This window comes from Vanellus vanellus (genome assembly GCF_965231255.1).
Source record: "Vanellus vanellus genome assembly, chromosome: 2".
Taxonomy (NCBI): Eukaryota; Metazoa; Chordata; class Aves; order Charadriiformes; family Charadriidae; genus Vanellus; species Vanellus vanellus.
Window position 1 is genome coordinate 104395380 of NC_138906.1, and position 18074 is coordinate 104413453.

An 18074-nucleotide genomic window follows, 5' to 3' on the forward strand; every position below is an offset into this window, starting at 1 on the left:
CTTTGACAACTTTAACTATCTAACAGTTTATGTTTTCCTGATATGATTAAGGGGGGAAAAAATTTCAACAGATTGCCCATTTGTACTTGTCTAAAAGAGTTCACCCTGAAAAATGTAATAGGATCCTCTAAAACACAGCACAGCCTAGTAGGAGCAGGTATATTGTTTCAGTTTATTACTTACTAATTTCAGATCCTTGGAGGACAGCTTTGTAAACCACTGATTATACTCCAGAGCAGCAACTATAGGTATTAAGTCTCTAGAAAAAGAAAAACACTTTTACACACATTTCATATAACTGTCAGCTTTGGTCTTTGAAACAATCTTTTAAGTGTTCTTCCATATCTAATTCCCCATGCTTTTGCAACGCTAATTGCCTACCATTCCATTACAGAAAGCTTTGCATTCTAAAAAATGAGCATCACCAGCAGCTGTGTGTCTTTCTCATATTTTAATATAAATTTTTGACTGGCCAACTGTCATCCATTCTAGCATGAATTTTTAAACCCTGAATTTGTCTGGGCTGCCATTCCTACTTTAAGCATTACTTTTTCTTCAGCCTGTGACATATTTAAGCTTCTTAATCACCTCTAATTATAATTGAGCATGACGCTAAAAAGCTTTTTGGCAGTCTGATGATTTAATATAAATCCATGACTGAATGCTTCTAGAGAACACCTCCTTGTCTCATCTCTATCGTTGAATTCCCCCAGGAAGCAGGAGACCTGCAAAAGGATAATGCGACTTTCAGCACAAACCCTCCTTAATTGTAAAAGGGATTTCACAAATGAAATTCTAAATTATTTCCATTTTCTTCATTCCAAGCCTCTTAATGTGATCTGCTCTCTCTCTGTTGAGTTTCTCCAATAACAGACATTGATAAATGTCATGTCCATACACTACCCCCCAGCAGAATCATCCATCAAGCACTAGCATGCTATTTAGCAGGGCAGCACTTGGATCACTTTGACACAACATATTAAATATGTATATACATCTACACTTGGACTTTACTTAGAAAGCCCTTGTCTTTATAGAAGAGCTATAACATACATGAACTTATCTGACCAGCAAAATAGTTCCATCCGAGCCTCCACTTTTACAGGGAGAAATTTAAAAGTATTGGTTTTTATAAGCTAGTCCCATCCCTCTCAGCTTTTCATTCAGGACATATGCAGGTAGGCACAGCTCTGCACTGAACAAGCAGCACCCTTCTCACATCTTTTCATTCTTCCTCTCCTTCACTTTTCCTCCACGAACATTTAGGCACTTTAAGGGTGATTGTTAAACGCAAATGAAAGCCACAACGCAAGGCAACATCATATAGACAAGCCTTCAGTAGGCTATATTGGGAACTGCAGTCGCTAGATTTGGAAGTACAAGCCCATCACTAAGGTAACAGTAAGAAGGTGCAGCATTTTGCAGCAAAAGACTGTAGCCCACCAACTGTGAAGCTCATGCAAATAGACCATTTTCGCACTCCTGCAGAGGAACTAGTGTGCGGTGCCCTTCAAGGATTAAGCCTGTTTTCCATCTTGTTCACAGCACACATCAAGTCTCATGGTGAATTTATTTCCACTGGCACAGTAGAGTTATCAGCTTCATGAAAGGTATAGATTTATTTCCATCCACCACATTGTTTCTGGTCCTAGTAACACACACTTTGTCCCATGTAAAGCAGTAACTGACTAGTGAAATGCTAGGGCAGAAAAAAAACAACCCAGAGGTATTTCCCTCTTAAGCTGGGCAGGCAGGAACCTTGCTATGGAGTAAGGAATGCCCACATAGAGGTTTGTGCCTCCTTTGCCTTCCCCTGGAGCCACTGGTAAGAAGGTAATGGATTAGCAGCTTTGATGTCCCTCTTGCCAGTGCCTTCGCCTTGGAAGTGACACGAATGTAAGAGTTGTTTTTCAGGTGTAATTTCGGTTTCTCCATCCAGTGGTAACCAGCCAGCCAGAGCTGGTGGTGAATGCTGCAGGGCAAACATTGAACAGGCTGATGGTACCACCATCACACTGGTGGAGCAGAGCTGTTCATGCTGTGGACCACCACCCCCAAGAGAGGCAGAAGGCACCACCAGCAGATGTATTTCAGCTGTCAGCAGGAGAACCAGTTCCTCCAAAGGAACAGAGGGAGAACAATTGGGGATCACCGGCTGCAAGCATTTACACTACCAGGGAGCCAGCAGGCCAGCCTGAAGGGCTGGCAAGAGCTCAGTATCTTCTGGGCAGGAGAGTGGCTGCAGTGGCCATCCCTTTCTCCCCTCTCCTCCCCAGGCCTTGGAGGGAAATGGCCAAGGGACAGGGGGTGGTCAGAGTTAGTGGGAAAACCATCACACTTTCAAGAAGTTAAAGAAACATTGCTGCAGCAGGACAGGAATATTTTGAAACGAATTGACACAGATGATGTGCAAATTCTCATCTTTAAATAGTTTAGTCTTCCACAGTATTCAAGGCGTGTTTGATCAAACCCTGGACAAGCACAGCTACTGGAACACTTCAGTAACATCAACTGCAACACCCATGCACCCTTCCTCTCCACGTGCCTGAAGACAGTGGAACCTTTGCCCATTCTGCAGCAGCCTTACTGTCTAGAAATTTCCCTTTGTCAGATTCTACCATCTGATTTTAAGGAGAAACTACATAGTTTAGACTTTTTTTCATTTTGTTCAAATTTTGGAAGGTGCTACTGACCAATGATGGTCCTTTAGGAATTTACCCCTACTCCTTTTCTTGCTTTGAGCTTGTCTAACCTCATTGCACTTGATACTGGGTTTTCCTTTTCAAAATTATACACTGCTTTATTCACTTTATTCTATTAAATTCTAGGTGTGGTACTAACAACAATCTGAATTCTTTTGCAAGATGCTATGAAAGAACACTAACGACCATTTCCAAAAGCAGGGCCTTCTCATAACTTTCCCTCATTGAGTTATATTGAATTGCTTATACTTACTAGTTTCTTTACTAAACTACCATCCAGAAAAAAAGTAAGATTTACAAAATGTAAATCTGTGCCATCTTAAAAGGGAACAGATTCTGTTATTCTAGAATACAGAAAATCTCTACAAGCTTCAAAGACATTTAAGCTTCACTGATGCCTTCATGTTTTTTCCATCATCTCTGTCCCCCAGTGTACTTAAGATGGCAAGAAATCTAAACAGGGCAAAGAAAAAAATCTAACCAATCATGCTCTTCTGACCATTTTTTGAATGTCCAAATATGCTAAAAAATATGCCACAAAGATAAAAATTATGCTACTGAGTCTTGTTCACTTTGAGTCCTTTTTTTTTTTTTTTGCTAAACAATTATATGGTTCACAGCACAACATAACTGCAGATAAAACCTCAGAAGTCATGTTCCCATGTGGCAAGCGGTACTATGCACTCCAAGTGTCAGACACTCTGGGAACTTAAGTTCATCTATAATTCATGCCATCTTACGTTGACCTCTAACAGAAATGTTTTACTAGGAAAAACACAAATTGTTTATTTTTGCAATGCATAGCCACTGTATTTAGAGAACTAGTGCACCCATCCTACCTCACTTCAGAGTTACTCCACAACATGAGGTATATAGTTTCAGCAATTCCAAAAGTTAGGTGGACAAGATATACAATAGTCTGTCAAAATCCAAAGCATGACTGCATATTGTTAATTCATAGTACTCTTACTATGCTAAATATATCATAAAACACTCATATACGTTCTGGAATTGACTGGGATCTCAGATCCTAATTTGTATTTTTAATGAATAACATAAGGTTTTGGCTTCCTAAAAAAAAATAGTTTTCTTGAAATTTCAATCCACAACCTTTTTCTCAGTTCAGTCCTCAACACGTAGAAACTCATCACAAGATGGATTCCACGGCATGTAAATGGCTCAAAAATTATATTGAATCTTCTGACTTACACAATCCTGAGATATTTAATAAAGACTTTTATTAACAACACAAATATATTTCCTCCGTGATGTCAATTTTGTAAGGTATGTTTCAATGAAAAGCTTCTGTGAAGCAACAAACCTATTATTCCATTTTCCAAAAGCCAACTCATTTGAACGAGCTGAGATATTCTAAATACTTAAAACATTTCTTTTATCTACTCTCTCCTAATAAGTAATATTTTTCACACCTACAATAAATTGTTCAAATATTTAATTTCTATTGAAGCTGGGTATCTCTAAGTCACTTTCTCTAGAATGCCCCATGGTCTTCTCAGCACTTCCACCTTGAAATATGTTTAAAGCATTCTTAAGTTCTTGTCCCACATTCGCTCATGCTGAACAGTATTCATTTCCTTATCTTCTCTCAGCAAGGCTAAACCAACCAATCTTTGGCTACACCCGTCAGGCACTAGTTGCAGTCCTGTAATCTTGTTTGAGTTACTTCTAAATTAGCCAACATAGGTACAACTTAGTAACTTTGCCATGGGATTCAATGCAGACTGTGAAAACCCATCACAGAAGCTGAGTAAGTATTTGAGTGGGGTTTCTTGCAAGTTTACCAACTAGATAGCTTAAAGCTGCAAAGAATGCTGGCAAAATACTCTATTTACCTACCTCCCAGTTCAGCCTTCTTGTTACAATATTTTAATATCGTACCTCTGACAGATTCTTAATTCTTCCACCAGGCTTTCCCAAAGAAATAAATGCTCTCTCTATTCTATTTACAGTTTCTTAAATTTGTCGTTTTCCTTGTATAATGATGCTTTTTAGTTAAGATTTCCTCCCATTTCTTCCTACTTAAGTATCTTCAGATTCAACTTTCTTAGAATCCAATTTTCTCAGCGAGCTAAATTCAGTAAACCAAACACAACACTTATCTAAGTTTCAGCATCTCATAGCAAAATTACCCTCAATTAGTTCCTTTCTGGAAGTACACATTTTTGATAGCATCTATTGTAAGTGGAGAAACTACTGGCTGGGATTCAGTTGAACAACTTAAACCTTCTACCGACTTGCTGACAAAAATAATTTCCTTTACTGTGTACACCATGAGAAAAACATTCTGCAGAAGACTGCATGATTTTCTTTTTTGCTTTTCCCACCAGATGTAGTTGCAAGTCTACTCTGCTGAATTTGAGCTCTTATATCTGCCATCACAGGAAAAGTATCTATCTGCTAACTTTTTGGAGTGCTTCCAATAGCAAAATATAACTTCTCAGGCTCCTCCATGAAATGTGCTCTCCATGGGGCTTTCATGCAAAACCAGCAGCTTTGGGCTGAAAACTAAAGACGCTACAGATGGTCATTTCAGAGATCTACACATTCAGGTAACAGTTATGGGACCATCCCACTTCAGCAAGGGCAGGCGAACCCCTTTGCGAAAGGGAATAAGGAAAGTTTGCAAAATATTAGCACGATTATCGCATATGGTTTACCTGTGGTCAAGGTGGCTGAAGTCTTGCAAATTCAACTCTCTGGTATCTTGCGTCAGATAAATCGTATCGACATCCTGTTAAAAATATATAAACAAATACATCTTCACAGAACTGCTGTTTTTTTCCAAGTACTATGATTTACCTGCTCTTTCATCGTTTGTACAGTCAGCTGAAAAGAGCTCCAGAACGAGACACGTACTTACCCACTGTACTTCTTCTCTATAGGGAAATCCAAGCCAGTCACAAACACAGGCATACATCTGTGAAAAGCCTCCTAAAAACAACCCAAGAGTGTATTTAACATAATAGTAAAACAAGCAAACAAAAAAACATCTAAAAGCATACTCTAATACTTAAAGATCCAGTCTTTCAAAACTCACTCTCTCTTCCTCTCAGAAGGCTGCCCATTGCGCTGCTGAAAGAAACTGAGACTGTCCTATCTTTGCCCAGCAGGTTGCAAGAAAGCTTAAAATAGTGCCTCCACCTACCAATCAGAAGTCTGCTCCTTACTAATTACACCTTAAAACTAATTACACCTTTCGAAGCTTCTGCCAGAAATAGAATTAAACTTCCTGAAACTGCAATTCCAGCCTTTTTATATTTGAGCCTTGAAATTAATTCTCACCACAAGGTCCAAGTTCTGCCACCGTCTGACTGTCCCACAGGGCCTGGAGATTAGCCAGTCTTTCTGAAGGCTCCATAGTTACTTTTTTCAGAATCCTCCTAGACACAAAAAGGGGGGGGAAAATCATTCATGACTTTGAAAGTATTTTTAAATTCATAAATCTTTAAGTACAATTTTAAGTGAGTGCATAAGAAGAATTACCATCTTTAATACAACTCACTTTCCTGCCTAAAAATCACACATGTGGTGATATTGCCCAGCAGGAGTAACATTTATTCGTCTCTTCTTTCTTTCTAATGATTAAGCCTGTGACTACTGGAGCAACTGAGCCCTTTTCTATAATAGTATCACCCAAGCTAAGGAGACTTGTGGCCCTCGACTAACACAAGGATGCCCAAAATAGGGTAGAGACATGGTATTACTTATTACCCCGAAACTGCTGCTGTTTATACAGTGCTTTTATGCAGTAAAAGCACTATGGTGCAAAGAGCCACAGAGCGTGCTGTGTAGCTACATGTGGCCTCTAGGCTGCATTCTAGATACCTAGCTCAAATCTTTGTAATTTTGGTAGAGTTCTTCCTCCCCTAAACAAAACGCAGTCCCTTCCTACCTTTTAGGAAATTAAACTATCTGTTCTGAATGACTGGACTGCCTCATAAACTCCATAAAACAGACAGAAAGAATTAACAAAAGATATTAACGGGGCTTGTTCTGGTCTTATATGATCTGTGCGACTCCAATGTCTTCATTTTGGAAAGTAATGCCACCTGAGACGAGAGCAAGAAAATTTATTTCTTTTCCGGGAACCAAGCTCTCCATACAGCTACACCAAATGCTCCAGCAGTGTTCTCGAGAAAGCCCAGAGAAAACAAGGTCTCAAGGAGAAAACAAGGTCTCAAGGAGAAAACAAAGTCTCAAGGAGAAAACAAGGTCTCAAGGAGAAAACAAGGTCTCAAGGAGAAAACAAGGTCTCAAGGAGAAAACAAGGTCTCAAGGCCTTCACAGATGCCCAGAAAAACATGCACAGCCTTGCAGCCCTCTTCACCCTGCTCTTTTTGCTTACATTTCTCACATCATTACTGAGGTTTTATGGCAAACGTGCTCACAAATATTCACTTGTATGTGTGCTTTTTGAAGGGAGAGCTTGATCGCCATTAAAGCAGTTAATACTGACACAGAGATAAACTGGAAGTAAAAAAAAAAGGCAAAAAACTACTAGCTGCAGTTTATGAACTTGATTTCCTACTCCACCTACAGGAAAGGTGAATAATAAAGACATGCACCCAAAATAAAACATGTAAATGTAGCCTGACTGTTCACATCTAATGTCTGATACATAAGCTCACTTAGAAAGACCAATGTGTCCTGGAAAATTCTTTTGCACAGTCCAATTTCTCTCATATTGCCGAAAACCAGGAGCTGAAGAGAGGAATAGTAGACCTGCATGATCTGCTACAGTAATGAAAATGAGGCAAGGACAGAGAGAAGAAATAAAATAAAATGAAGAAAAACTACTGAGAGTTGCTGCAAGATGATAAAATTTAGAGGTACAAACGCAAGAAAAAAAAAAAAAGAACAAACCCAAAGACAAGAACAATGCATAAAGCAGCAGAGCAAAAAAGGTGGAGAAGGAGATGTATGCTCCAAGGAGCCAGTTACACCATGGAAAGTACAAGACAGGACTGCCCAGGGCTCAGTTTTGAAGAACGAATTATGTGCATCATTTCACAAACACTGAAAGTAAACAGAACTTTTCCCTCCTCTCCCAACTCAGATTTTTACTTCTAGGAAAAACAAAACAAAACACCCCACTGAATATCACAGCTGTTTATGGGGAAAGGAGTAAATTACAACAAAAAGCCGGAACCTAAGCTATGCCTCAGGTTGGAGAGGCAATAAGGTAAAATGAAAACTTAAGACTCCAAATACCTGCATCTCCCCTTCAAAGAGAAGGCTTTTTTGTCCCTACAGGGCATGCATAGCCTACCTACGCTCTGCACTGCCTCCTGCTTCTGTCATATACCTGCATAAAAGCTTAGTGCTTGCCTCAAGGAGTTTCTCATACACTGAGTGCATTTCTGAGGTCAGGGTGGGGAGACCAATGGACAAAAAGGGGTGGCTTGTCACCCTTGCTACACAGTCCATTGCCACTAGAGATGCCCTAAAAGACACTTACACTGGCGAGAGTCCAGGGAATATCTTCCTGAGGCAGGTCCCAATGTGCGCCAGCACCTCGTTCACATCGTCCGAAGATGCCATCTTCATGGAGATACTGCATTTCTCAGTTTCCATAATCAACTGTAAATAAGAGGGCATATGAGGGCAGGAACTGGGTGTCGTATAATTCACATCCATTTAAAAAGAAGAGTATTTTGAATGCCAGCTAAATGCTTTGCATGCCGGTAGGAATCTGTTATTGTTTAAGACATGACACGACAATGCTCCAGGTAATGTTTCTGAAAGCTGTTCTGGAATGTACAAGACCCCGGTACTCAAACTTTGTTCTTCCTAACAGTGCCCTGCTTCCCATGGGAATAAAAGTTTCAAAGGATCTTGACCTCAGCTGACACTTTGAAAACCAAGAACTTTTCACAGCATTGTCCTCTTTTGAAACACATCCCAGAACACCAGGAGAAGCAAGTGCAGCCTGACAGGAAACTATTGAACCAGCAGAGCATGCCTTCCTCCAGCAAAAAGTAAAAGTCTTTAATGGTTGTGATCCTCTGGAAAAGCTCTAATGCTTTGATCTATGTAATTTAAGAAAATGTTATGGTAATATATTGTCTCAGTTCAGATGAAGCCGTAACTCAGTTAACATAACTGTCCCACTGTCTGGGGTATACTTGCTTCAGCTAGGGGGGGAAAATAAAGCTTGCTGCAACTCATTTCTGTTATATATTGAGTGTTCAGGATCAAATCAGATTACTATTTAACTGACACATCAGGTCTGCCGCTGCTTTCAGCCACATTACAGGAAGCAATGTAATGTTTCTGTTTCTCCAATGCAAACATTTAGCACAGCCCAAGCTATAAACTCTTTTAGATGAGGAGCTGTGCATACACAGTAAGTAGTTAACATTAGGAATAAATAAGAAGTGTAGACAGACAATACGAGAGGGGATGCTGCGTAGTATGCTACAGAAGATTGTTTTTCATTGAAACTGTTTCCAAGGACTCTTTTGGTTCCCAGTTCATGACTAGGGTCATCAGCAGGACAACCCTCAAAGGGGCTGGATTACCCCAAAAGCACACTGAGAATCTTCACCTTTTCCTACCAATTCAACTCCTTTCTGAACCTGTTGCTGTCGCTCCTTGAAGATGAATGAGTGGGCAAGTTACTACTGTTTTTTATTGTCACCAATATCAACAGAATGCTTCCCTACGTTGTTCTGTCCATTTTTTCACTTATCTTACAGTGGGAAGCTCTTCATGGCTTTCTGCAAGACACCTAGCACAAGACTACGTCCTTCAGGTATCACGGATATAACACACTGTTTGCAGGAAAACTGCAACGATACCATTTGTCCTGCAAGCAATAATCTGGGATTCTGCCTGCCTTCAGCTATAAGCCTTACACATTTAAAACACAAACGAATGTAAACATGCAAAACCTTAAAATATATTTTAGGAAAAGGGTATGCTAAGTGAAGCTACTGAAAATCCCTTGTAAATCCTGCTACAATAGTGATTGTCTCTGCCTCCAGGAATAATTAGCATTAGCTACCATGGCATTTAGGTGCCTTAAATTAATAAAGCCACAAAAACAGACGCAGAATTTACTAAATGTGTCCTCATTGAAATAGTAAACATCTGGACTTTTTTTTTCTTCCTTTAAGGAAAGTTTCAAAAGCCAGGTTAAAAAGATGACACGTTAAACACAATGAGAGCTTTTCAGAGTTCAAATAAGGTGTCAGGTGCTCCTATTTTTATAAAGCTCTTTAAAAGCCAAACACACACGAAACACATGAAGACTGTGATACAATTGAACTGTTGAATCTTGTCAACATGTTCATCTTATGAATGAAAAACAAAGGCATTCTTCTTTTCGGCACCTTCTCTTTGACATTCACTTTTTCAGGCACGTAACTTGCTGTCAAATATATTTTGTGTTGTACAGTAATGGCACCAAGAACACTTGGAAGCAAACCATTCTGCCTGCAATGTAAGCAGTAGTTTTTGGCATCACCATAAAGGTATACGCCACAGAAGCCATTCAGTCCTGTGTGGTGATGATTATATACCAGCTGCCGTTGTTCTACCATCTCTGAGAAAAATATTCATTTACAGACAAATGAAAATTTGTACCATATTGAACTAGGAAAAAAAATGTCATTTCTTATTGTCATCCCCCCCGCACAACACATTCCCAAGGTTCACACTTTAAATTCTTATCATTATTGTTAAAATTTTAAAGCAGCATGAATGTAAGAATGCAAATACAGAGCATGCTCACTGGATGGGGACACCTGCATGTGACAGCATTACCTCCTTGACTGGAACAGATTTAGCAACGCGTAAACAAGTATCTTTTATCTAGAATACACTCACCTGACCTGGTTTACTGGAAGTTACTCCTTGGATTTCCAAGTAGCTGAAAGTTAGTTCTAACTGTTGTTAAAAAAGAAAATGCTGTATCAGTGCAAACATCTTATTTTAAAGAGCACTTACACTTTTCAATGAAGTTAAGAAAACTTTGAGCGAGGTGACTGGTACTTTACATCAGCTTCTGTAATTGACACTAAGTATTTATTAATATCTATCCAATCGCATTTTACACTAAAAGAACACTTACATTTGCTTGTTACAGGTTCAAATGGTTATTAGAGGTTATAGGAATACCACATTAGACCTTCTACTGTAAGCTATAAGGACATAAGCGTATAATAAAAATTATGACAAAATTTTACTATAAAAAGCATTGTTTATACAATACCCTACTGATGTGTACTCTTGTGACTTAATAATCATTAATTACAATACTTACAGCATCACATATTACTCTTTCATTAGTTACACTGACCATAGATGTGAAAAAAATCTTACTGCACAGAAGCTGGAGGGACATGCACATGCAATTTTTTATATATATTAACGTATAAATAAAAGTACCATATATAAAAGCTCAGTATTGCTTTAGCATGTCTGAAAGTATAAGAGGAAATAATACATCAGCTTTGCCTGAGTAGGGTTATCTATACAACAGTCAGGATAGGCAGGGAAGGATGAACACACTGAATCCACATGGAAGCTTAGAAGAAGGCAGGAAAGTCCTCTTCTCCAAGGACAAACCTAAGGCTACAGGGAGTATGCTAAGATCTGAATTCACAGCTATGTAGACAAACATCTTGACAGCTGAGATATGCAGAAAGAAGCAAACATCTTGGACTGAATCATAACTACAGAGCAAGACATTAGCATGATCATTTCCTTTTATTTATCATTAAAACCATTGTAACTGAGCAGTCTGTTTGAATTGCACAGTTTCCTGTACTTTATCTTATCCTAGGTTCACAGTCAGGGTGCTCCCAGGCTAACTGGCAAACACCATATTATTCTCTTTCTGTATTTGTGGCAATCTTTTTAAAAAGATGACCCTGAATGACTCCTGGGGTGCTCAGAACCCAGACGCAGCTCTCAAGACTCCCTCTCTGCAAAGGCTGCAACAGCACAGAAGTTGGGAACGTATCAGTTTCCAACTATAAAAACCAGCTAAAAGATTTCCAGGAAGCAGCAAGATAGTAGGCAGAGCTCCTAAACACCAAGGTCTCCCGGGCAAATCTACAAGTAGTCATGAACGGTGTTACCGCAGGATGAGGCTGCCCAAAAAATTCCAGTAAAAACAGTTATGATTTAGAATACACTGAAATTTAGGAGGGTTTAATGAAATAGAAGACCACTTAGCTGCATTATCCACTCACAGCTGCAGAGACTGAAGATGTTATTACTGTCTATTTGTCCTTTGTTGCCTATTTTCTGAATCCTTTTTCCTTCAGTTGCCCTCATGATTTCCCAGCACCACAAGATAAAAGCACTCCTCAGCCATTTCTGTGCAAAGACCACCGTCCACCAAGCACCTAGCTTGGTGACCAAGCTTTACTGTGAAGTTTTTGAGGAGTCTTCATGTGCTTTGTTTCACTTACTCTGCTGCAGGGACAGCATCCCGCAGTTTCAGACCACAGAGGTGCTGTCACAGCTGTTTACAAAGCGAGTGGGCACAGGGAACCGAGGCAGGGAGGGCAGAACCAGTGCAAGCATCTTCCCACTGCCCACACTGGTGTCTGACATTCTTTCAAGGGGTAAGGCATTCACTTCTCTTCAGGCCTCTTCAGCACCTTATTTCTAAGCTAAGACTGGCAGTCTTTTGTGATGACAGGACATGATCCCATGAAGTTCATTTGGGCCAGAAAGAAAAAAAAAAAAAAAAAATATTCCATAGCAGCTCTTGTTGTTGGCTACTGGAGTAAGCCAGACTACGTGTATAGAAGTGAAAGGCTTTTTTTCTCCAGTGCTAGTCAAATTAAACAAACATATGAGACTATCTAACATTTGTTTACCCAAATCATAATGAAATTCTAGGGAAAAGTTTCTATGATTGAAATCCTTCCTATTTTGCAAATTATTTACCTACCAGATTGAAGGTTTTGATTTTGCCAATGTACTTTTTATGTGCAAACATATATATATGTACACACAATCAAAACTATCTTTCTACTCCTGAGAAAAGTTTACACAGATCCAGACTCAAGAATTTAATCTGCAAAAATCCTCTTGACTAGAGTGAACAAACACCAGGAAATGTGGCAACATCTCTATAGCTCATTTTTGCTTCATTTTTCTACTTAAAAACATGGATTTACAGTCTTTCCTTTGCAGCAAAAATATAGAATACATTCTAAGCAACATCTACCTGAAACTATGAAATAATTTTACAAGGTTTTAAAATGCATAATCACATTTATTACCTAAAATCATATTTTTAAAAATCTTCTTAAAAGTCTATGAGTGCCTCTCATTTAGGGACCCTTCAGTTACCAAGACAGCTAATTTCACAGTTTCCAATTTTTTCAATCAAAACTTAATGAAAGCTGGCACTAGAAATATGTTCACAAACCTGAATTACACTCCCACAAATATTTCATACCCTTATCTGTGGGCTTGATGACACATCCAACATTTACTAATGTTGCAACTACATTTTATATAGACTGTAGCAAGGATTAGTAGGCTTTAAGTACAGCACTTCCTTTCCTATCAATCCACCTAGATTAGTGGAAATGAACTGATTGGACCTGAGTGTAAAGTTAGGAGGTGGCCATTGTAATATCTTTGCTTTAAGGATAATCGTGTGAGTTGATATTATAGTTAATCAACTTTTATTCCTTTTAACTTTGATCCTTGTTTAGTAGATACATCTCAACAACATTGTTTAAGGAAAAGTGAAGCTTGGAATCAGATGTAATAACAGTCACTCAGAACTGGCCATCTCTCAGCATACTCAATTTTGTGAGAGATCCCTGGAGGAATAAAGTGTCTTCGCTGCGTGTTCTCAGCTGTCTTGCTAGCAGTGACTGCGTGTCAGTTACACGGAAGTTCTCGGGCTCAGAAAGCTTCTGAGCAGCTTTTAAAAATAGTACGGACTTCAGAAAATTCAGTAAGTTTCACTAATCCTGCTAGAAAAGAAGTGCATTTTCAACCATTCTAATAATTGTTCAGATATACAAAATTTAATTTTGACAAAAAACATGAGTAGATACAGTTTCTTCTGATCACCTTTGTTCCATTTGCTATCAGTAAAGTAACAATTTTGTTAATACAGCATACGTATTCTGGATTTCCATGAAAACAGAAACAAGTTTTTCAATTAAATAAATCCATTTAATAACAGGAGTTTTGAGAAGTGTCTGTAATGCTAAACTAGAAGTACCGCTATTCCTTAGTACACCAAGCCCTAGCCTTTAAGAGCTTTTTGATGCTTTGCTATTATTTAACAAGATCACCATCACCACCTGTCCATAGAATCATAAAATTGCTGAGGTTGAAAGGGACCTTTAAGATCATCAAGTCCAACCATTAACCTGCCCTGACAAAACCACTTCTAAATCATGTCCCCAAGTACCACATCTACCCTTTTTTTAAGCACCTCCAGGGATGGCAAATCCACCACCTCCCTGGACAGCCTATTCCAATGTTTAATAACCCTTTCAGTGAAAAAAAATTTCCTAATATCCAATCTAAACCTCGTCTGACATAACTTGAACCCATTTCCTCTCGTCCTATCACTTGTCACCAGGAAGAAGAGGCCAGCCCCCACCTCTCTACAACCTCCTTTCAGGTAGTTGTAGAGGGTGATAAGGTCTCCCCTCAGCCTCCTCTTCTCCAGGCTAAACAACCCCAGTTCCCTCAGTCCTTCCTCATAAGATTTGTCCTCCAGACCCCTCACCAGCTTTGTAGCCCTTCTCTGGACACGCTCCAACACCTCAATGTTCTTCTTGTAGTGAGGGGCCCAAAACTGAACGTAGTACTCGAGGTGGGGCCTCACCAGTGCCGAGTACAGGGGGATGATCGCTTCCCTAGTCCGGCTCACCACACTATTCCTGATACAGGCTGGGATGCTGTTGGCCTTCTTGGCCACCTGGGCACACTGCTGGCTCATATTCAGCTGGCTGTCCACCAACACCCCCAGGTCATTCTCTGCCAGGCAGCTTTCAAGCCACTCGGCCCCAGCCAGTTAAAATTCCTCTGAAACAGTATATACAAACTGACAAAACAATTTAAGTCAGACACTAACAGAAGGGCGACTCTAGCTCAGCACCATGCAACATACCATTCCACAATTTTTAGGTTTTTTTTAAACAGATGCACAAGTATAAAATATGCTAAGTTTATGCAACTTAGTTAATGCAACTTACATTTGTATCTAAAAAACAGAATATTTATAGAAACAGAATGGCTTTACCTTGGTGGGAATCCGAGATGTTAAAAGAAATGCCCGACATGATGCCAATACCTATTGAAAAAAAAGAACAGAATTTGTAAGAAATATTTCATTTATCAGGAATATTATTAAAAATTCTTTCCAGGAAAATCCTGACACCAGAGGGAAAAAGCCTCTAGTAGACTGACTGTCAATTCTCTTTGCTGTCATACAGTGAAGGAAGCAAAACTGGGCTCAGATCCAGTAGATCATAGTGAAGAGACTGCTGCAATCTGATCAGCTATAAGCTAGTCAGTACAGCATCGAACTCAAGAAATTTATTCAATCAATCTCTCAAGAACATCTAATAGCAATCGGAGTGAGATTTAAAAAAAAAGCAAGGATAAGAAGTCCTACCAGGCACAGGATGTACTTAAATACAAGAAAAATACACAAGATAAACATGATATTATAAGTAATATAAGAGACCATAAGCAAACATTTTCTTTTGGACACAGTGCATTTCTAGAGTAACAATGCAAAGATTTCTCATTGACACCACCTGCATGTCTTCTCCAGCAAGGACAACAGAAAAACATTATTAGATTAGTGAGACCAGTGACTCTGAGGAGAAAATACGACGGAAGTTACTGCCAATCGAAATATAATGATATATAAAAGTACCACTCCAATCTCCAGTAGTGCATCCCACTCACAAATTTTAGGCTTTGCAAAAGGGATGACTCACTCTCCAAAACTAGAGTATGGCTTTTTGATTTACCTGCCTATGGAATTAACTACTGCTGATACTGTCTTTTTCTAGACAAAAAACTGAAACAAACTTAATTCAAACATCTGGATCAAAATCCCACAGCACATGCAGATCTTTTCACACAGCTGGAAGCTCCTGAAGCCAGTTGTGCTCAGTAAGTATCCATCTCCAGGTGAGCAGGTTGACACAAAGTGTGTTCTTCGCTCAGGGAAGGAGAACCAGCCTGAGACGGCAACCCAGCACCAAGCTCCAAACGCCATTCAAACACTTTGGAGACTGGATTTCAGCTTCAGTATTCTCAGCTGAACCACATCTTGCTAAAACCTAAGAGCACGAATGCTATACTAGTGTTGGATATTAGCAGACTGTTTCAGGGTTGATGTGATCAGACCTAGTGCTCTGGTTATCACGGATGGAGAGCCAAACCGTTGTGGAATAGTAACTGTTGCCTCCTGTAAGGCTCACCCCTTCCCTGAAGGCCCATTACACTGGCTGGCACACCACCGCTGCCGCTCAGCTGGTACATCCAGGCCCTGCCAGACAGACCTGCCTCGTCCCCTTGCGCTCACGCATGGGGGAGACATACTCTCCCCTGCTCTCCTCCCAGCTGCGCCCATCACAAGTATGCCTACTGCAATCCAGCACCCAAAGAAAGGGGAAGGGTCAACCCAAGGGCTTTAACCACTGCACAACCAGTTTCCCCTGCCTGACAGCAAGTTGCTCTCACAGTAATAAAGCCTTGATTCTTTCCGCTCCCTCACGCACCTCCTCAGGGCAGCCACCCGCAGTAGGTGCAAATCACTCTCCTGGGAACCACTGGGGAGGATCACACCCCCAGTCACAACTGTGTGTGCTCACAAGCTTCACTATCAGCAAGAAGAGTGCCCATCTTACCCATCATTTCACCCACACACAACCTGTCCAGCTCAGAAGAGGGGTAGGTGATCAGGCACCCTCCCTGCACCAGCACCACCAGCAAAATGCCTTTGGAGCAGTAGGTAGAGCAGCTGCAACAGCTTCTCCTCATCTGCTTCTGGTCAACACATCTCAGGTGCCGCGGTGAGAGGGTCAGGGGAAAGAACAGCTTTTGAAGAGCTGCTTTCCATATTTACCTTGTAGGTAGCAACTTACAACATTAGAGAGATCAGTGTTCATGTGTATACCACAGTGGGACAGCTGGTTACAGGAAAATCACATCACAGTCCTGTTATAAAACATTTGCCTGCATATATGGGTTGAAGTTACTTTATAAGCACTGACAGGGTCCCTTTAACATAATTACAGTACACATGAGCAAATAACAAAGTTAAATGCAAACCAGGTAACCAGAAGGCTGTAACACAATTATGTTGGAAAAGGATGTTCCAACAGGGCACGTGTCAGTGTACCTTTGTGTGATAGAGGTACCAAGGCTCTCAAAATGATCTTGCTAAAACCAACAAAGCTAAAGTACCCACTTACCTTAATAAGATGCATTTATATACAAAGGAGAAGAGTGCTCTAAGATGATATTCCTCACTCAGCCCATAAAGAAACTACTCTTGAGCTTTAAGATGGTACAAAAAAGCCTGAGCCCTCTGATCCAGTAACATTGAGATTTCTAGCTTTCATAGTTGAGACTGTCACAAACAGGTAAGAGTTTGATTTTTACACAAAGCCAATTGAAAACAAGGTTAACTATTACTGCAAAATTAACGTCCCATCTTGACAACAGCAGCACTAGACTTTTTTTTTTTTCTTTACAATGGCAGAATTGGCAAAGAGAAGGCTTGGCATTTATCACAATTTTAGCTGCTAAAATCCATGAGTATGCACCATGACCTTTGACAGAATCAGCTTTAGTTTACTGCTTTCTGATTATTGTTTTTTTCAATCTTTTCAAAATTTTATGCGACATCTGCATTTTAACATCACCATTTTTGTTCACGTTTAGCAACACAGTAGACTCTACCCCAAATCAACTTGAGACTTGTTGGATAAGCTGCAAAACATGAAAGTTTTCAGTGACCTCCTTCTCCTCCTCAATAAGGCTGCAGCGCATAAACAAATAATGGCTATTAAGACACAGGCTCACCCATGTCTCTGTCAATAGGATTCTGCATGGTTGTTAGTACTTGCAAGGGCAACAGAACATACATTATTGACTACTTCAAACAACGTATCACTCTATTCCTTCCCTTGCGAAATCTGATGCTGGCGCCAAAGACAGAGGCACCAGAGGTGTTTTCACACTGACAGTTCAAGTCCTTAAAAGGTTAAGCACCGAGCTGTTTTTCTGAATGAAGTCCCAGGTCTCTATTACATTCCTCTGATATGAGTAACGAGTATGTGCTTAATTGCACAATTGTCTAGGGCTTTCAGAAGTATCCAGGAGTGCTGGGTT

General features: G+C 39.9%; 1 protein-coding gene across 1 annotated transcript in view; it reads right to left on the bottom strand.

The window, feature by feature from the left end:
* Window positions 1-18074, bottom strand: part of CARMIL1 (capping protein regulator and myosin 1 linker 1) — a 199280-nt gene that overhangs the window by 101915 nt on the left and 79291 nt on the right. Inside the window, exons 3-9 of the mRNA XM_082479631.1 lie at window positions 14962-15012; window positions 10554-10613; window positions 8182-8303; window positions 6006-6103; window positions 5584-5654; window positions 5381-5454; window positions 184-259 (exon numbers count right to left, since the gene is read on the bottom strand). Coding sequence (XP_082335757.1) covers window positions 184-259; window positions 5381-5454; window positions 5584-5654; window positions 6006-6103; window positions 8182-8303; window positions 10554-10613; window positions 14962-15012 — 552 coding nt within the window. The remainder of the gene's footprint in view (window positions 1-183; window positions 260-5380; window positions 5455-5583; window positions 5655-6005; window positions 6104-8181; window positions 8304-10553; window positions 10614-14961; window positions 15013-18074) is intronic.